This window comes from Panthera tigris, chromosome C2, assembly GCF_018350195.1.
Source record: "Panthera tigris isolate Pti1 chromosome C2, P.tigris_Pti1_mat1.1, whole genome shotgun sequence".
Lineage (NCBI taxonomy): Eukaryota > Metazoa > Chordata > Mammalia > Carnivora > Felidae > Panthera > Panthera tigris.
Window position 1 is genome coordinate 157022665 of NC_056668.1, and position 19133 is coordinate 157041797.

The following is a 19133-nucleotide window of genomic DNA, read 5'->3' on the forward strand; positions in this document are numbered from 1 at the left end:
AGAAGGCAACTATGCAGATACTGCAAAATGAATATCAGGAAGAACTCATCTGTATGCGCCCAGGAAAAACAATTGTATATAAAGAAGCTTTAAGAAAACCTGAATGTTGGGGCACCTGGGTGGCTCAGTCAGTTAAACATCTGATTTTGGCTCAGGTCATGATCTCATGGTTCCTGGGTTGGAGCCCCACGTCAGTCTCTGTGCTCATGGCTCAGAGCCTGGAGCTACTTCAGATTCTGTCTCCCTCTCTCTCTGCCCTTCCCCCTCCCTCCCTCTCTTTCTCTCCCTCCCTCCCTCTCTCTCTCTCTCTCTCTCTCTCTCAAAAATAAACATTAAGAAAATTTTTTTTTTAAAAAAAGAAAACCTGAATGTTATTATATCGTATTAAGGTAGTTAAAGGTTATTGTAACTTCAACAATTATTTTTTCTTATTATGCTATTGAACTTTATCAGTAGTTACTGACTTTCCCAAGCATCACCAAGTGATCCAGATAATAATAAGTATTTTGGGCAGAAATAATTACACAAAAGTAAAGCCCAAAGTAATTTTTATTAAGGTAGTTTCAGCTAAGGTGTATAGATTTTGACCTATGAAATTTTGAAATTGGGAAAAAATAATCAATGAATGATCCCTAAAATTAATGGGGAAAATATGTAATGGTTAAGTGTTGTATAGAAAATAGATTAAGGAATTGACATTAAGAAGTTACTCTGTCAAAGGAAATTAATCTGTACTTTTTAGTAGAATATTCATAATCATAAACTGGAATAAAAAAACTATCCTTAGGATTAACATGTTGGTGGGGTTAAAATGACATTCTTGTGTGTGTCAGAATAGTCTACATCCACCCCCAATTACACAGTTTCTCATACATGACTAGGCCAGGCCTGAAGACTCCCCGAGAGCATGGCTCCCTCAGAGTTCATATTGAGACCATGGTATATGAGGTAACTTCGACATATTTCGTGTGGTTAGCACATTGAGTTAGCTCCCGGTCTAGTGCCTAATATGCCTCGTTGATTTCAAATGTTGTGTGGTTATTAACTTCTGCTTTAATTTACTTTCATCAAATATTTCTGATGTGGAAATGTACCTTTCAAGAAAATAAATTTATACTACTTGATTTTTAAATATAGAAAATTTGCCTAATTTAGGAAAGATAAATATCTTAAAATCAGCACATGACTTTTATGTTTTGTTTGTTTGTTTTAGTAAACATGTTTATGGAGTACTACAGAAAGTTTCCTCCAGGTATACACTTTGATTTACAAGTGCTAAATGACCTTCTAAATTCTTTACTCAAACATTGTTTATTGAAAGAAGTATTTCAGGTAGTGAACCTCAGCATAATGGTTAAAATGCTGGTAAGTAACCTAAAAATATATACTTTCTAACTCATATGTGAACTTCTCTGTTGTGTTTGTTGTTTGTATAATTTAGCAGTTAAATTTCTGTGTTGTCAAATACTTCCTAGAGAACACTTGTGTTTTTCAGCATAAACGAATTTGAGAAACTTAAGGTGTACAGAAAGAAGACATGAAAATGAGTGTAATTTTTTTTGTTTTATCCAGCCTGCTCTGAAAATATTACTAAAAATATTTGAGCATGTGGCAACTATGAAATTAAGGAATGCTGTACCTGCTTTAATTGATATATTTTGTAAGGTATGCTTTATTTTATCTCTTTTATTCTCTGATAGTGACTAACCAAGAAAATAATTCTTTCCACTAACACTCTTAAAGCACCTTTTATCCACATTATTGATGCCAAAGAATTCTGTTTTTCAGAAATGTTCTTTTTCTCTTGAAAGAGGATTTATAAACGGACTCCAGTGACTGATAGGCCTTCCCCTTAAATAAATTATTCCAAGCACTCCAGGTGACTTCTTTTTAAGTTGTGAAGTCATCTTGATACCTTAAAAATGATTAAAGAAAACTCTCTTCATCAAAAAGATTTGAGGTCATTTATAACAAAAATAAATATGCAAATCAATATATGAATAGAAAATCATGACCGAAACAAAGGAAGTAGATAGGGAAAAACATGGAGGTTAGGAATTAATTTTATATTTGACACTAAACAAAAAGAAAAATAATTTTCATGGCTTCCTAAAAATATGTTAAAATTTGTACTTTTGGATGCTTACTGGTATTTAGCACTGCATGGCCATCCATTTCAGAATAGGCTAACAGCAAGAAAGCCTGCATTTTCTTTAAGGAGCAGCATTGGAACCACTCTAGCAGATGTACAGATATTTCAGTGAATGCCTCTAGTTCCACTTTACAAAACTTGACAGAATTACCTACCTAGAAATTTTTTGAACCAGAAATTACTGATTACCACTAATAGTTGTAGAAAAGCTCGGTTTGGTACTTCTCAGGAAGTTTACAATCTGGGATAAGGTATAAACACCAGTGCTATGCTAAAGATGAAATGAGTACAAAACAAGATGTACGGACGATAAATTCATTGAGATAACTTGAAAAACAGAAAGAATATTCATGTTTTGAATTAAGGAATTATTTTCATTTTCACTTTAAATTCTTAAAGTAGTGTGTCTAATTTTGGTTCTCAAATATTGGAAGAATATATGCTTCAGACTTTTTAAGTGAATTTTAATTCTGCTTGTCCGCTTATTTCATTTTGTCCACCAGTCTCCTAATTGTTACATACTGGTTTTTAACTTTTTCATATTTGTATAAAAATGATTCCTTTTCTTTTTTTTTTTTTTTTGTCTTCTACAGTTTGTTGAAGTTGGGATGGTGTTTGACCCAGAACACTTTAACTATATCATCAAGCTCTTATACCAACTACAGGCTTCCCAACAAGAAATAACTGCAGTTCTGGAAATGAAATCCAGGTGAGAAAAGTCATTATAATTAAGGTTAAGTTTTATATTTATATATATATTTTTCTATATATTTATATATTTAAATATATATACTTATGGACTTACAAAGGATGAAAGGAAAGCACTTACCACTGTTCAAACACCTGGGTAGTTACCCACCATAAGCCCTTCTCCCATCTCTTGGCTCTGTCCTAGTCACATTGTCATTAGTCGGGCTGCCTCTAGACAGCCCTTCTGACCAGCCTCACCAAATCTTTGTCAGTACCTCATTCATCTCCATGCCTGCACATCAAGTGTAAGAGGAATCTCTTATCCTTTGTTTCAGAACTTACTTAATTACACTTACTGCACTCTCTTTTATGTATATAAATTGCGTTAATTCTTTATTTTCTTTCACTTCTTTTCATGTTAGCTATAATAAAATACTTTAATCCCCTTCTTCATCTGTCTCTCACTTGTTCAGTTTCTCTATGTGGCTCATAGGACTCCCAAGACTTTTTTTATTTGGAAACCTATGATAATTATGAGCAGTATCATAATGTACCTGTATTGAGAAAAAGGAAAGCCTTGACTTTTACAGAAATTTTAAGTAAACCATTATATACATAGAGAAAGTATTACATATTGTGTTTAAAAGAACTGTGACTTTTGAATGAAATCATAGTTGATAGAATACAAATGGTATTAACCACCAAAGTCCTTGAGAATGCCTAGAAAGTTCCTTCATACAGCTTCCACAGCTGTTGTCATCTCATTTCTCATTATTTTCTAATACAGAGCTTTTGACTTCCTTGGTTCATAGTGTCCATAGGCCAAAAGTACATTAATAGTCACATTTATTACGTAGTTAGATGCAAACAAGTTAATAGTAGTAATTTTATGATATCTGACAGAAGGTTCTTAAAAATTTTCAATAACCTGTGAGGGTCCTATGCATTTGCTATAGTCTAGCCCTGGATGTCCTGGTACACAGATAGGGAATTGCAGTGATTCTACTAAGTAATAGGACGTCCCTTGAAGCACCAGCATTGAAGATACATTTGACTTCTTCAAGTTCTGGGAGTTGTTTCATTTCTTTAACTAATGATAATTGCAATTTATGTTGTCTATAAAAATTATAATACTCTTCAGGCTACATAAAGTGTTGGGACTACTTAGGAAATAAATTTTTGTGAGAAGAATGTCTAGCATAGAGTTCTGGGATTAAATCCATTTATAATAACTAGAGTACATCGATGTTTTCTTCAGAACATTAAGTCATTCCTCTCCTGATCCACATGCTAACAAGTTGGCTTTTTGGACAGTGGCAGCTATGACGGAAGCTGAAATGGCTAGCAGATGTTAGTCTGCTGCCAGATTGAGTAGCATTTGGCACAAGGGAAGTGTGCGCGTCCATGTTCAAAAGGAGCAACAGTACCCTGGTACCCAGAACAGCTATACAACTCAACCCTTCAGGCACTGACTGGGAAAAGGATCTCTTGATATAGGAAGACTCCAGAACAAACCAGCCTTAGTTTTCAAATTTTCAAATTGACACAATCTCACAAATATTTTTGTAGTTTATTTTACAACCCCTAATTTTGAAAATTGTATCCTTAAATACTCTACTACTTCATATGCTCCCACTTCAAAAGAATTATCTAGTATTTTTAAGAGGAATTAACATTGGTGACCTATTTGATGAAGGACAGACTAGGAAAATAACTTGGTAGTTAAAAGGTACAGTTTATGGTTGGGGATGTGGATGCAGCCTCAATGCAGAAGGAAAAAAAATTAATATTATTTTATATTTGTATTTTCCTGACACCTGTTGAAATAATTACCCTTTTCTGGCCTAGGGAAATGAGTTTCAATAGACACTCATACTTTGATTTTATTATAGTTTTTAATTAGGTAGTTTATAGTTCATTTGGAAGGTTTTCACTTTCAGTAGATAAGGCTGCTAGAAAAAAATTCTAACATTTACTTTCAGGATATCAGTGAGAATGTAGGTGTGTCTATAATCTAGGACATTTAACATACATTTAATGAGTAATTTTTTTTATTTTGAAATAATTTTAGACTTACAGAAATGTTGCAAAAATTAGTATAGAGACTTCCCATGAACCCTTCATCTAGCTTCCCTTCATGTTAATATCCTACATAGTAATGGTGCAGTTATCAAAACCAGGAAATCACTACTGTAAAACCCAATTAACTACACGTCTCAGTGCATCCTCATAGGAGGTACATGCTGCCAATACATTTCAGATAAGTTAACCTTGATAACTTAGTAAAAACAGTGTTAACTGCCAGGTTTCTACATGTAAAGATACTCTTTGCCCCTTTGTAATTAATATTTGGGGGAAGAGACTTTAACATTATACATTATCTGCTTCCTCCTCAAACTTTTACACATTAATTTTAGGATTCATCAGGGGATCTTTCCTGGAAGTTGCTACTGTGGTATTTGCCCCATGGTGATTTTGTATTTTCCCTATTTCTTGTACATTTTTTTAATTGGAATTTTGAGTAAAGGAGAGCTGCCCCTTCTTCATTTATTTCTTCATTTATTTATATCAGTATGAGCTCATTTTATTTTATTTTTATTTTAGGGGTTATATATGATCTAATACTATTATTATTTGTTTTGTTGCTCAAATTATTCCAGATTTGACTTTTGGGAAGTGCTTCAGGGTAGTTCCTATATCCTTCCATCACATTCTGTTCATTTTTCTACCATTTTCTTATTTTTTGGAGCCATAAAGTTGCTTTAAGTGTCATCTTCTGTTTTTCCTCCTGCAACATTGGCAACAACCAAGGAGCTTCTCCAAGGAGCTTTGGTTCCTTTTATGGGAGAGTGGTATTCGAAGACCAAGATCTGATCATTGCTACAGGAGCATAACTGCAGCCAGGCCTTCTGAGTGGACAGGGCTAGGAAATATACCCATGTATATGTGTATACAAAATATGTAAATAAAAATACACATAGGAAATATATGTGTGTCTATATACATAGACATATACATATATACACAAAAAACATAAATTTTTCTCTTTGTATGTATATTTAAAAAACATGAGTTCATACTGACAGCTTGATTCTAATCCAACACCACAGGTTTATTTTAGCCTTCCCTTTTTCTTATTTATAAATTCTTTCTGACAGTGAGAAACCTGACTTTCATTATGAATAATATGTTTAGTCATTTATAAATCCTATCCACATAAAGTGGTGTCAGAACTGCTAACCTATACCCCTGTGAAAAAAAAATTTATTTAGAGTTTGGTATTAGTATAAAGTTATTTTTTTTCTTTAGCCTTATAGTATTCAGCCAAAAAAATTAGTTCCTCACTTAGGTTAGTTCTTTTTTGCCTCACTCCTTTCAGTGTGGTTATTCATTTGTAGAACATTGAGGTTATTCATTACTGTTTGTTTTATATTTTGAGTTCTTCCAAATCCTGGTTTTAATTATTTAAGGTGGTATATGAAACATTACTGTTTGTTCTAAGAGTCAAAGCTGTACTAAAATGTATGCAATGAAAAGTGTTGATTCTCCTTACCCCTAATGCCCTATTTTCATTCCTTCTTTTTACCTGTTTTCCACCTACTCAAGGTAGCCAGTATTTTAGTTTCTGGTTTGTCCTTCTTATAATGTGTAGGTAGATATAGATATATATAGATATATATATATAGATATATATATAGATATATATATATCTATATATATATATATATTTTGTTATGTTTAATTCTTTCTTACATAAAGTGTATCATACAATAAATGCTCTCTTCAACTTTGCTTTTTTCACTAAAACAGTATATCCTGGAAATCAATTTAAATTAGTATAGGGAAATTTGTCATCCTTTTTTAGAACTGCACCATACTTCATTGTGTGGATATTCATACAATGCTGCAGTGAATAACCCTGAATATATGTATTTTTGTATTGTTGGAGGTATATTTTTATGGCATATTTCTAGAATTGGGATTGCTTGGTCAAAAGATAAGTGCACTACTATACAAAGTACTCAAAAAGGTATGGATAACCAAAATGAAATTCTAAGAATATTCAAGTAACCCCAAAGGAAGATAAAGGGAAACAGAACATATAATAAAATGGCAGACTTAAGCTTTTTAGCTTATCAATACTCACTTTAAATGTAAATGTTCTTTTTTTTGAGAGAGAAAGAGAGAGAGAACATGTGCATGTATTTGTGCGTGTGCACACATAAGCAGGGAAGGGGAGCGTGGGAGAGAATGAAAGAAGGGGCATGTGGGAGAGAGTGAGAGAATCTCAAGCCGGCTCCTCGCTCAGCACTGAGCCCAGTGTCAGGCTTGATCCCACAACCCTGGGATCAGGACCTGAGCTGAAATCAAGAGTCAGATGCTCAGCCGACTGAACCACCCAGCTGCCCCTAAATGTAAATATTCTAATTATAACAATTAAATGACAGCAGTTGGCAGAGTAGGTATAAAAGCACGATCCAACTATATACTATCTATAAGAAATTCACTTCCAATATGAAGATATAGGTAGGTTGAAAGTTAAAGCATGGAAAATGATATACCATACAAATGGTAATTTTAAAGAAAGAATGTGAATGGCTGTATTGATTACGGGTAAGATACACTTCAGAGCAAAGAAAATTACCAGAGACAAAGAAGAACACTGCATAATAACAAAATCGTCAGTACACCAAGAATGCTTAGCAATCTGAAATGTGTATGCAGCAGACAACAGAGCTTCAAAATATGTGAAACAAAACTGATAGAGCTGAATGGATAAAATAACAAATCTATAATTTTAGTTGGAGACTCTATAATACCAAATTACCAAAGAAGATAGTAAGGAAGGAACAAAGGAACTACAAAATAGCCAGAAAACAATTTAACAAAATGCCAGCAGTGAGTCTTGCCTATCAATTATTACTTTAAATGTGACTGGATTAAATTCTCCAAATGAAAGGCAGTGTCTAAATGGATTAAAAACAAGATCCAGCTATATGCCACCTTCTAGAGACTTACTTCAGCTATAAAGATACATATACGCTGAAAGTGAAGGGATGAAAAAAAAGCTGTTCCATGCACATGGAAACCAAGAGGGCAGGATATACTTTTTCTCAGAAATACTAGACTTTTAAGTAGGAAGAGACAAAGTCATTATATAAGGAAAGGAGTCAGTTCATCAAAGGGTATAACAATTGTATGAGGCACCTGGGTGGCTCAGTCAGTTGAGTGTCTGACTCTTGATTTTGGCTCAGGTCATGATCCTGGGGTCATGGGATTAAGCCCCGAATCAGGCTCAGCATTGAGTGTGGAGCCTACTTAACATTCTTTCTCTCTCCCTCTGCCCCTCTCCCTGGCTTGTGCTCTCTCTCTCTCTCCCAAAATAAAAAGATAGATAGGGAATATAACAATTGTAAAAAAAAAAAAAATATATATATATATATATATGTATATATACATACACACACACACACCCAACATCAGAGCAGCCTAATATCTAAAGCAAATATTAACAGATCTAATGGGAGAAATAGACACCAGTATAATAAAAGTAGAGGATGTCAGTACTTATTTCAACAATGGGTATATCATCCAGCAGAAAATCAGTAAAGAAACATGTGACTTGAACTACACTTTAGACTAAATGGACCTAACAGATATATACAAAACAATTCCATCCAACAGGAGCAGAACAGACATTCTTCTGAAGCACATTCAGACCATTCTCAGGATAGATCATATGTTAGTTCACAAAACAAGTAAACAAAATTTAAGAGGATTGAGTCAAGTATCTTTCCTGATTACAATGGTATGAAACTAGAAGTCAATAACAGGAGGAAAACTCGAAAATCCACAGATATGTGGAAATTAAACAGATACTCCTAAACAACCAGTTAATCAAGGAATAAATCAAAAGGGAAGTAAAAAAACCTTAAACAAATGAGAATGGAAATGCAACATACCAAAATCTGTGGGATACAGCAAAAGCAGTTCTAACAGAGACCTTTATAGTGATAAATGCCTACACTAAGAAAAAAGAAGGATCTGAAACCTAACTGAATATGTACCTCAAGGAAGTAGAAAAAGAAGAACAAACTAAGGTCAGGGTTAATGGAAGGAAATAAAGATCAGAACAAAGTAGAAACTAGAAAAGCAATAGAAAAACAAAACTAAGGGTTTGTTTTCAAAAAGATAAAATTGACAAACCTTTAGCTACACTAAGAAAAAAGAGATGGAGCAAATAAATCAGAAATGAAAGAGGAGACATAACTGGCAGCACAGAAATACAAAGGCTATTAAAAGACTAAGAACGGTTACACACCAACTGATTGGACAATCTAGAAGAATTGGATAAATTCCTAGAAACCTACAACTTGCCAAGTCTGAAACATGAAGAAATAGAAAAATTGAACAGACAGTTTTGAGTAAGGAGATTAAAAATCTTTCCATAAAGAAAAACCCAGGACTAGATCGCTTCACTGATGAATTTTACCAGTTAAGGAAGAGTTAATAACAATCCTGCTCAAACTCTTCCAAGAAATTGAAGATGAGGGGATACTTCCAAACTCATTTACATGTCCAGTATTACCCTGATACCAAAGTCAGACAAAGGTACCACAAAAACTGAAAATCACAGGACATTTTTCTTGATGAACATGGATACAAAATTCTCAACAAAGTATTACCAAACCAAATTCAACTGCACATCATACACCAAGATAAAGTGGGATTTGTCCCTGGGATACAGTAATGGTTCAACATGTGTAAATCAATAAATATGATATGTCCCATTAATAGAATGAAGGATGGATATCAAATGATTCTCTCAGTAGATGCAGATAAAGCATTTGACCAAATTTAACACCCTTTTGTGATAAAAACTCTCAACAAATTATGTATAGGGAAAATGGTACCTCAGTATAACAATGGCCATATATGACAAGACTGCAGCTAACATACTTCACAGTAAAAAGCTGAAAGATTTTTCTCTAAGATCAGGAACAAAGAAAAGATGTCTACTGTAACCACTTATGTTCAGCACAGTGTGGAAGTCCTAGGTGGAGTAATTAGGCAAGAAAAAGAAATCAGGGGTGCCTGGGTGGCTCAGTTAAGTGTCCGACTTGAGCTCAGGTCATGATCTCGTGGTTCACAAGTTCAAGCCCCATGTCAGGCTCTGTTCTGACAGCTCAGAGCCTGGAGCCTGCTTCAGAATCTGTGCCTTCCTCTCTCTCTCTGCCCCTCCCCCACTCACACTCTGTCTCTCTCAAAAGTAAATAAACATTAAAAAAAAATTTTAATGGGATCTCATCAAAATAAAAAGCTTCTGCACAGTGAAGGAAACAGTCACCAAAACTAAAAGGCAACTGACAGAATGGGAGAAGATATTTCCAAATGACATATCAGATAAAGGGCTAGTATCCAAAATCTATAAAGAATTTATCAAACTCAACACCTCCCCCCCAAAAAAAATCCAGTGAAGAAATGGGCAAAAGACTTGAACAGACACTTCTCCAAAGAAGACATCCAGATGCCCAACCGACACGTGAAAAAATGCTCAACATCACTCATCATCAGGGAAATACAAATCAAAACCACAATGAGATACCACCTCACACCTGTCAGAATGGCTAACATTAACAACTCAGGCAACAACAGATGTTGGCGAGGATGCGGAGAAAGAGGATCTCTTTTGCACTGTTGGTGGCAATGCAAGCTGGTGCAGCCACTCTGGAAAACAGTATGGAGGTTCCTCAAAAAACTAAAAATAGAACTCCCTATGACCCAGCAATTGCATTACTAGGCACTTATCCACGGGATATAGGTGTGCTGTTTCGAAGGGATACATGCACCCCCATGTTTATAGCAGCACTATCAACAATAGCCAAAGTGTGGAAAGAAACCAAATGTCCATCGACGGATGAATGGATAAAGAAGATGTGGTATATGTATACAATGGAGTGTTACTCGGCAATCAAAATGAAATCTTGCCATTTGCAACTATGTGGATGGAACTGGAGGGTATTATGCTAAGTGAAATTAGTCAGAGAAAGACAAAAATCATATGACCTCACTCATATGAGGACTTTAAGAGACAAAACCGATGAACATAAGGGAAGGGAAACAAAAATAATATAAAAACAGGGTGGGGGACAAAACAGAAGAGACTCATAAATATGGAGAACAAACTGAGGGTTACTAGAGGGGTTGTGGGATGGGGGATGGGCTAAATGGGTGAGGGGCACTAAGGAATCTACTACTGAAATCATTGTTGCTAGCAATCATATGCTAACTAATTTGGATGTAAATTTTAAAAAATAAAAAATAAAATTTTTTAAAAAAGGAAAAAAATTTTAAAGAAAAATAAGACATTCAAATTAGAAAGAAAGAATTAGAATTGTCTCTGTTTGCAGATTACATGATCCTACATACAGAAAACCTTAAAGACGCCACCAAAAATCGTTAGAACTAATAAAGTAAAGTTGCAGGATGTCATATCCACATACAAAAATCAGTTGTGTATTGAAAAAGCATTTGACAAAATGCAACATCCATTCATGATAAAAACCCTCAACAAAATAGGGTTAGAGGGAACATACCTCACCATAATAAGGGCCATATATGAAAAACCCACAACTAATATCATCCTCAATGGGGGAAAACTGAGAGTTTTCCTTTTGCAGTCAGGAACAAGACAGGTATGTCCATTCTCACCACTGTTATTTAACATAGTATTGGAAGTCCTAGCCACAGCAATTAGACAGCAAATTGGCAAGGAAGAGGTAAAACTTCCACTATTATATGCAGATGACATGATACTCTATACAGAAAACCCAAAAGACTCTACCCCAAAAATTGCTAGAACTAATACATGAATTCAACAGCCTTAGAATATAAATTCATTGTACAGAAATCCATTGCATTTCTATATACTGACAATAAAGCAGCAGAAAAAGAAATAAAGGGATGGATCCCATTTACAGTTGCACCAAAAACCATAAGATACCTAGAAATAAACCTAACCAAAGAGGTGAAAGTTCTGTACTCCGAAAACTATAGAACACTAATGAAAGAAATTGAGGAGGGCACAAGAAATGGAAAGATGTTATTTTGATGGTATCTTCTCAGAGCTAGAACAAACAATCCTAAAATTTGTATGGAACCACAAAATATCCCAAGCAGTCAAAGCAACCTGGAAAAAACAAAGCAAAGCTGGAGGCATCACAATTCTGGACTTCAAGTTATAGTACAAAGCTGTAGTGATCAAAACAGTATGGTACTGGCACAAAAATAAACACATATTTCAATGGAACAGAACACAGAAGTCAGAAATGAACCCACAACTATGTGGTCAGTTTTCAACAATCCAATTGGGAAAAAACAGTCTCTTTTACAAATAGTATTGGGAAAACTAGACAGCAACATGCAAAAGAATGAAACTGGACCTCTTTCTTACAACATACACAAAAATAAATTCAAATGGATCAAAGACCTAACTGTGAGACATTAAAATCCCAGTAACCTCTTTGACCTTGGCCATAGCAACTTCTTACTAGATACATGTCCTGAGGCAAGGGAAACAAAAGCAAAAATAAACTATTGGGAATTCATCAAAATAAACTTCTACACAGCAAGGGAAACAGTCAACAAAACTAAAAGGCATCTTACAGAATGGGAGAGGATATTTGCAAATGGCATATCTGATAAAGGGTTAGTATCTAAAATAAATGAAGAACTTATAAAACTGAATATCCAAAAAATGAATAATCTAGTTAACAAATGGGCAAAAGACATAATTAGACATTTTTCCAAAGAAGACATATAGATGGCCAACAGACACATGAAAATACGTTCATCGTCACCATCTAGGAAATGCAAAGCAAAACTGCAATGAGATGTCACCTCACACCTGTCAAAATGGCTGAAATCAACACACACAAAAAAACAAAACACATGTTTTGTGTGTTTAAACATATTCACATATTAAAATATGTTCATTATCACTTACCATCCAGGAAATGCAAAGCAAAACTACCAATTCTCACACCTGTCAGAATGACTAAAATCAATAACCCAAAAACAACAGGTGTTGGCAAGAATGTCAAGAAAGGGGAACCCTCTTGCACTGTTGGTAGGAATGCAAACTGGTGCATCCACTCTGGAAAACAGTATGAAGTTTCCTCGAAAAGTTAAAAATAGAACTACCCTACGATCCATCAGTTGCACCACTAGTATTTACCGAAAGAATATAAAAATACTAATTCAAAGGGATACATGCACCCTGATGTTTATAGCAGCATTATCTACGATCGCCAAGTTATGGAAGCAGCTCAAATGTCCATCAACTGATGAGTGGATAAAGAAGTTGTGGTGTGTGTAAAACCTTGGCTTGTGAGGAACTTATTCTGTGAGTGTTCCACAAGATGAGCAAACATTTCTAACAAATTTTAACTTGATAAACGAGTGATGTCTTGCAATGTGAGTAGTATGTAATGCTGAATGTCACATGATCACAACTTAGCCATTGGTTCTTCTCTGTCTTGCTGCAGATTGTATGTGATCATCTCTCATGCTCGGATGCTCGGTCTCAGGCTACAGTATTTGGCAGAAATCAGTGATTTTTCAGAACGCTGGAAGGTGCCCACAGCTGGTACTACTAGTGTGTTTTTTGTCACTTCAGAGCACCTATGGACAGTCATTTGCTTTTGCATACAAGAGTAGGAATGCTTTGCTGCATTCTGGGTCAGGCTGCCTGCAGATATAGACCCTTTCCTCTGCTGTCTTATTGCCTGTTACATTAAATACAGTATATGACAAGAGTTTATTAATACTGTACTGTAGTCAACCTGTGTGAGCATATACAATGGCCCCCATGCAGAAAAAGGTTGAAAAGAAAGGCAGTAAGAAGATAATTACAATGGAAGTAAAAAAGGAGAAGTACAGATGAGGTATGCAGAAGGCCAAAATTGCAAGATTTTATAAGAAGTCTATGTCTATATCTCGTTTGCAGAGGAGGAGGAGGAGATAAAGGTATCCCTCATTTCAGATGAGATTAGGGAAGTGGGTAAAATGTGAGAAACAGTGCAAGATTTTGGAGAAAAGCACCACCTGATGAAGGCTTTAGCAGGGTAAGCGATGAATCTGTTTAACAACAATGCAATGTCACATTTCCGCAGAATCCTCAAAAGGAGGCGAAAGCAAGTGTCCTTGGAAAGGTTCCTTGTTAAAGTTGCATGAAAAGAAAAAGATTCCACAGAGCCAATAGATGGCAGCAATTCCGTTAGAAAGTCATTCTATACAATAACCCTCCTCTCTCTTGTCTCCCTCACACCAGCCACAAAGGTTTACAAAGGGAAGTACAGATTAATTTGTTTATTTTTCTTTTTATTTTGTATTTTCTTTTTAATTTTATATTATAGTACAGTATTGTAATCATTTTTATATGAATATTTTTGGGTTGTGGAATGAATCATCTGAGCTTCCATTATTTCTTGTGGGGAAATTGACTTTCATATACAAGTGCTTTGCATTACAAGCATGTTTCTGAAACAAATTACGCTCGCAAACCAAGATTTTACTGCGTGTGTGTGTGTGTGTGTGTGTGTGTGTGTGTGTGTGTGTATGTATGCAATGGAATATTACTCAGCCATAAAAAAAGAATGAAATCTCACCATTGCAACAATGTGGATGGAACTAGAGAGTATAATGCTAAGTGAAATAAGTCAGAGAAAGACAAATACCATATGATTTCATTCATATGTGGAATTTAAGAAACAAAACAAATGACTGTAGGGAAAAGAAGAGAGAGAGTGGCAAACCAAGAAACAGACACTTTATATAGAGAACAAACTAATGGCTACCAGAGGGGAGATAGGCAGGGGGATGGGTTAAATAGGTATGGTGATTAAGGAGGGCATTTGTGATGAGCACCCAGTGTTGTGCAGAAGTGTTGTATCACTAAATTATACACCTGAAACTAACATTATACTGTGTGTTAACTAACTGGAATTTAAGTAAAAACTTAAAATAAAAATTCAAAAATTAAAATACAAAGTTGCATCTCTATATACTAATAGCGAAGTATTCAGAAAAATCAAGAAAACGATCCCATTTACAATAACCTCTTAACAAATAAATTTACTGAGGAGGTGAAAGATTTATACATTGAAAACCATGAAACTGATAAAAGTAATCAAAACAAAAAAAATAAAAAGATATTCTGTGTTCATGGATCGGAAGAATTAATACTGTGAAAATGTCCATGCTACCCAAAACTAACTATAGGTTCAATTCAATTTCGATCAAAATTCTAATAACATTTTTTTACAGAAATAGAAAAAACAATTTTAAAATTCATACGGAGCTACAACATACCCCGAATGGCTAAAGCAATCTTGAGCAAAAAGAACAAAGTAGGGTATGGTGTATATATACAGAATATGTATTATTCAGCCTTTAAAAAGAAGGATATCCTACCATCTGTGACAACACGGATTAACATGGAGTACATTATGCTAAGTGAAACAAGGCAGTCACAGAAAGACAGATCTGCATGATCTCACTTGTATGTGGAATCTGAAGAAGTCTAACTCAGCAACAAATTAGAATAGTGGTTACCAGGAGATGGGGATGGGAGCAGATGAGGTGTTGGTCAAAGGGTACAAACTTGTAGCTATAAAATTAGTAAGTTCTGGAGACCTATTTTACAACATAATGACTATGGTTAATCATAACGTATTGTGTACTTGGAATTTGCTGAGAGTAGATCTCGTGTTTTCACCGCCCCCCATACACACACACTAGATGAGGTGATAGATACATTAACTATCTCAATGGTGACAATTATTTCACAATGTATATACGTTTAGTAAAACATGTTATATATCTTATATACAATTTTTATTTGTCAGCATGCCTTGGTTTAACTGGGGGAAAAGTGTCAATAACAATGCTAGCTAGCAAGGGTTTAGGAAAAGTGTCTCTTAATATGTTTTGGTGGGAATGTAAAATGATATAGCCATTATGGAAAATAGTTGAGCAGTTTCCTTAAAAACTGAACATACAAAAATCAAGTATAGCATTGAACTATTGGGCATTTATTGTAATGAAATGAAAACTTGTACTCAAAAATTTGTGTACATTCATAGCAGCTTTAATTGTAATAGCCAAAACCTAGGGGGAAAACAGATGTTCTTCAACAAGTGAATGAACAGTTCAGTTGTGGTACATCCATGCCAAGGAATACTACTTAGCAATAGAAATCAACAAACTATTGAAACATGAAACAAATTGAATTGTCCTCAAAGAAATCATACTGAATTTAAAAAGCCAATCTCAAAGGCCACATGCTACGTGGTTCCATTTATATAACATTCTCAAAATGACAAAGCTGTAGATATGGAGAAGCAAGTATGGTTGACGGGATGGGGATAGGGGTTGGGGGGTGAGTATAAATGGATAACATGAGGAAGTTCCTTTGTGGTGATGGAACAGTTCTATATCTGTATTGTGGTGATGGTAACATGAATCTATATATGGGATAAAATTGCATAGAACTACACACCCACAGATGAATGCATGTAAAAAGTGGTGAAAACTAAATAATATCTGTAGTCTAATTAACAGTATTGTAACAATGTCAGTTTCCTAGTTTTTATGTTGTTCTACAATTATATAAGAAATCATCATTGGAAGAAGCTGGATGAAGAGTACCAGGACTAGGTACTATTTTGAAAATTTCTGTGAGTCTATAATTATTTCAATATAAGTTTTTTAAGGGTAAGTACATATATTAGATACAGCCCAGAGGGCTCTACCAACTTGTATACATGGTATGTATATATACATTATGTTTGTATAGATATGTTGTATACACGGTGTATATGTTTGTGTGGTGTGTGTATATACGTATTTTGGTATATGTGCATATATGTACCTGTGGCGTGTGTGTGTATACATATATGTACACACACACATATATATATCCAGAAACTTCAGAGACTATTCACAGCTTTGCTAACATAGTGTGATAGTGTGTTGTCATACTTTTTTATCTTTTCTAGTCTATTAGGTAACAAATGGTATTTCAGTGTTCTGATTTGCTTTTCTTTTACCATAAATGAGTTTAAAACTTTTCATGTATTTGAGGGCTGTTTTTATACTTTTTGTTGTGAATTGTCTGCTCATGTCCATTTTTCTATTGGATTCTGGTTCTTTGTTCCTTAATATTTTTTTCTAGTTTGTCAGTTGTCTTTTGAATTTGTTTATGGTTTTTACCATGCAAAAACTTTTATTTTTATTCAACCTACATTATCAATCTTTTTTTATTGCCTCAGTTTTGAGTCATAGTTATTTTTTATTGCATCTGAATTTTGAGTCATAATTTACCTAAACCAAGGTTTTAGAGAAATTCACCCATGTTTCCTTATTTATGTGGTTTCATTTCTATAGTTAGGTTCTTAATCTATTTGGAGTTTATTCTTATGTGTGGTGTAAGATACAGATCTAATTTTTTTCTCCATTGGGTCTGTGTCTGGACTTTGTATTCTACTCCACTGGACTGTTTGTTTATTCGTGCACCAGTTCCACAGTATTTTAATTATAGAGGCTTTAGTAATATGTTTTAACATTCTGTGGGGATAATCCCCTGTGAAGTTTTTCTTTTCCATGTCTCTCTTGCTCTTCTTGCATGTATGTTTTATTGCCTGTAAGTAGTTTGTCTTACCTAACTGCTTTGGCTCCTACCTCTAGTACAGTATTGAATAATAATGGATAGGGCCACCTGGGTGACTCAGTCGGTTAAGTGTCCGACTTCAGTTCAGGTCATGATCTCATGATTCATGAGTTCGAGCCCCGCTTCGGGGCTCTGACATCTCAGAGCCTGGAGCCTGCTTCAGATTCTGTGTCTCCCTCTCTCTCTTTCCCGTCCCCTGCTACCACTCTGTCTCTCTCTCAAAAATGAATAAACATTAAAAAATTTTTTAAATGAATAATAATGAGTAATAATGGATATGGTGGACATCTTTTCATTGTTCCTGATCATAGTGGAAATATCTCTAGAATTTTCTCATTAAATACAATAGTAGCTTTAGGACTAAGATATATGTATTTAATCACTTCAGAAAGTGTCTCTCGGTCCCTATATTCATAAGTGAATTGATGTTGAATTTTATCAGTCTTTTTTAATATCTATGGAAATAATCATGATTTTTTTCCCTTAGATTTTTTAATATGGTATATGATATTGATGGATTTTCTAATACTGAAGTTGCCTTACATTTGCAAAATAAATACCACTCTGTCATGGTGTATCATTTTCTTAAGATGGTCTTGGATTCTGTTTGTCAATATTTTTAATTTTGTGGTAAAATACACATAATATTTATCATCTTAACCATTTTTAAGTGTACATTTCAGCAGTGTTAAACACATTCACATTTTTGTGCAGCCATCACAACCATCATCTGCGTAACTCTTTTCAATTTTGTAAAACTGATTTGCTTGTTAATATTTTATCTAGCTTTTTTCATCACTGTTATAACTGATATTGTTCTGTACTTTTCTTTCTTCTGCCTTTATCTAGTTTAAGTATCAATGTTATTTATACTTGATTCATGAAAGGAATTAGGAATTCCATTAAAAAATTTTTTTTTAATCTTTATTTATTTTTGAGAGAGAGACTGAGTGTGAGCACAGGAGGAGCAGAGAGAGAGGGAGACATAGAATCCGAAGCAGGCTCCAGGCCCTGAGCTGTCAGCACAGAGCTGGATGCGGGGCTCGAACTCACGAACCATGAGATCATGACCTGAGCTGAAGCCGGACGCTCAACCGACTGAGCCACCCAGGCGCCCCAAGGAATTCCATTTTAATGCTTATAGAGTATTATAAGTTAATTTATAGAGCATTGGGACTAATTATCAAAACTAGCCCCATAATTTGATGTACAGTAATGGCACCCTCTTATTCCTTTTTTCTTCTTTTTCTCTTTCCAATTGCCAAAGGATGTTTCTTCTTCATTTTTGTCGTTTTTTCTTTCCCAGAAGCTATGCATTTTATAAATTGTGTTCTTTTTTTTTTTTTTTTTTCAAAAAAATTTTAAGTTGATTTATTTATTTTGAGAGAGAGCACAAGCAGGGTATGGGCAGAGAGAGGAAGAGAGAATTCCAAGCAGGTTCCACACTGTCAGCAAAGAGCCCAATTCAGCTCAGACTCACAAACTGAGGTCACAAACCTAAGCAGAGATCAAGAGTCCAACACCTTAACTGACTGAGCCACCCAGGCATCCCTAGATTGT

General features: G+C 34.7%; 1 protein-coding gene across 5 annotated transcripts in view; it reads left to right on the forward strand.

Annotated features, from left to right (window-relative positions):
* Positions 1-19133, forward strand: part of TOPAZ1 (testis and ovary specific TOPAZ 1) — a 100641-nt gene that overhangs the window by 46894 nt on the left and 34614 nt on the right. For all 5 annotated transcript variants that reach the window (XM_042999253.1, XM_042999254.1, XM_015545202.2 and 2 more), the window contains 3 exons: positions 1214-1365; positions 1573-1665; positions 2746-2861. In XM_042999253.1, the coding sequence (XP_042855187.1) occupies positions 1214-1365; positions 1573-1665; positions 2746-2861 (361 nt within the window). The remainder of the gene's footprint in view (positions 1-1213; positions 1366-1572; positions 1666-2745; positions 2862-19133) is intronic.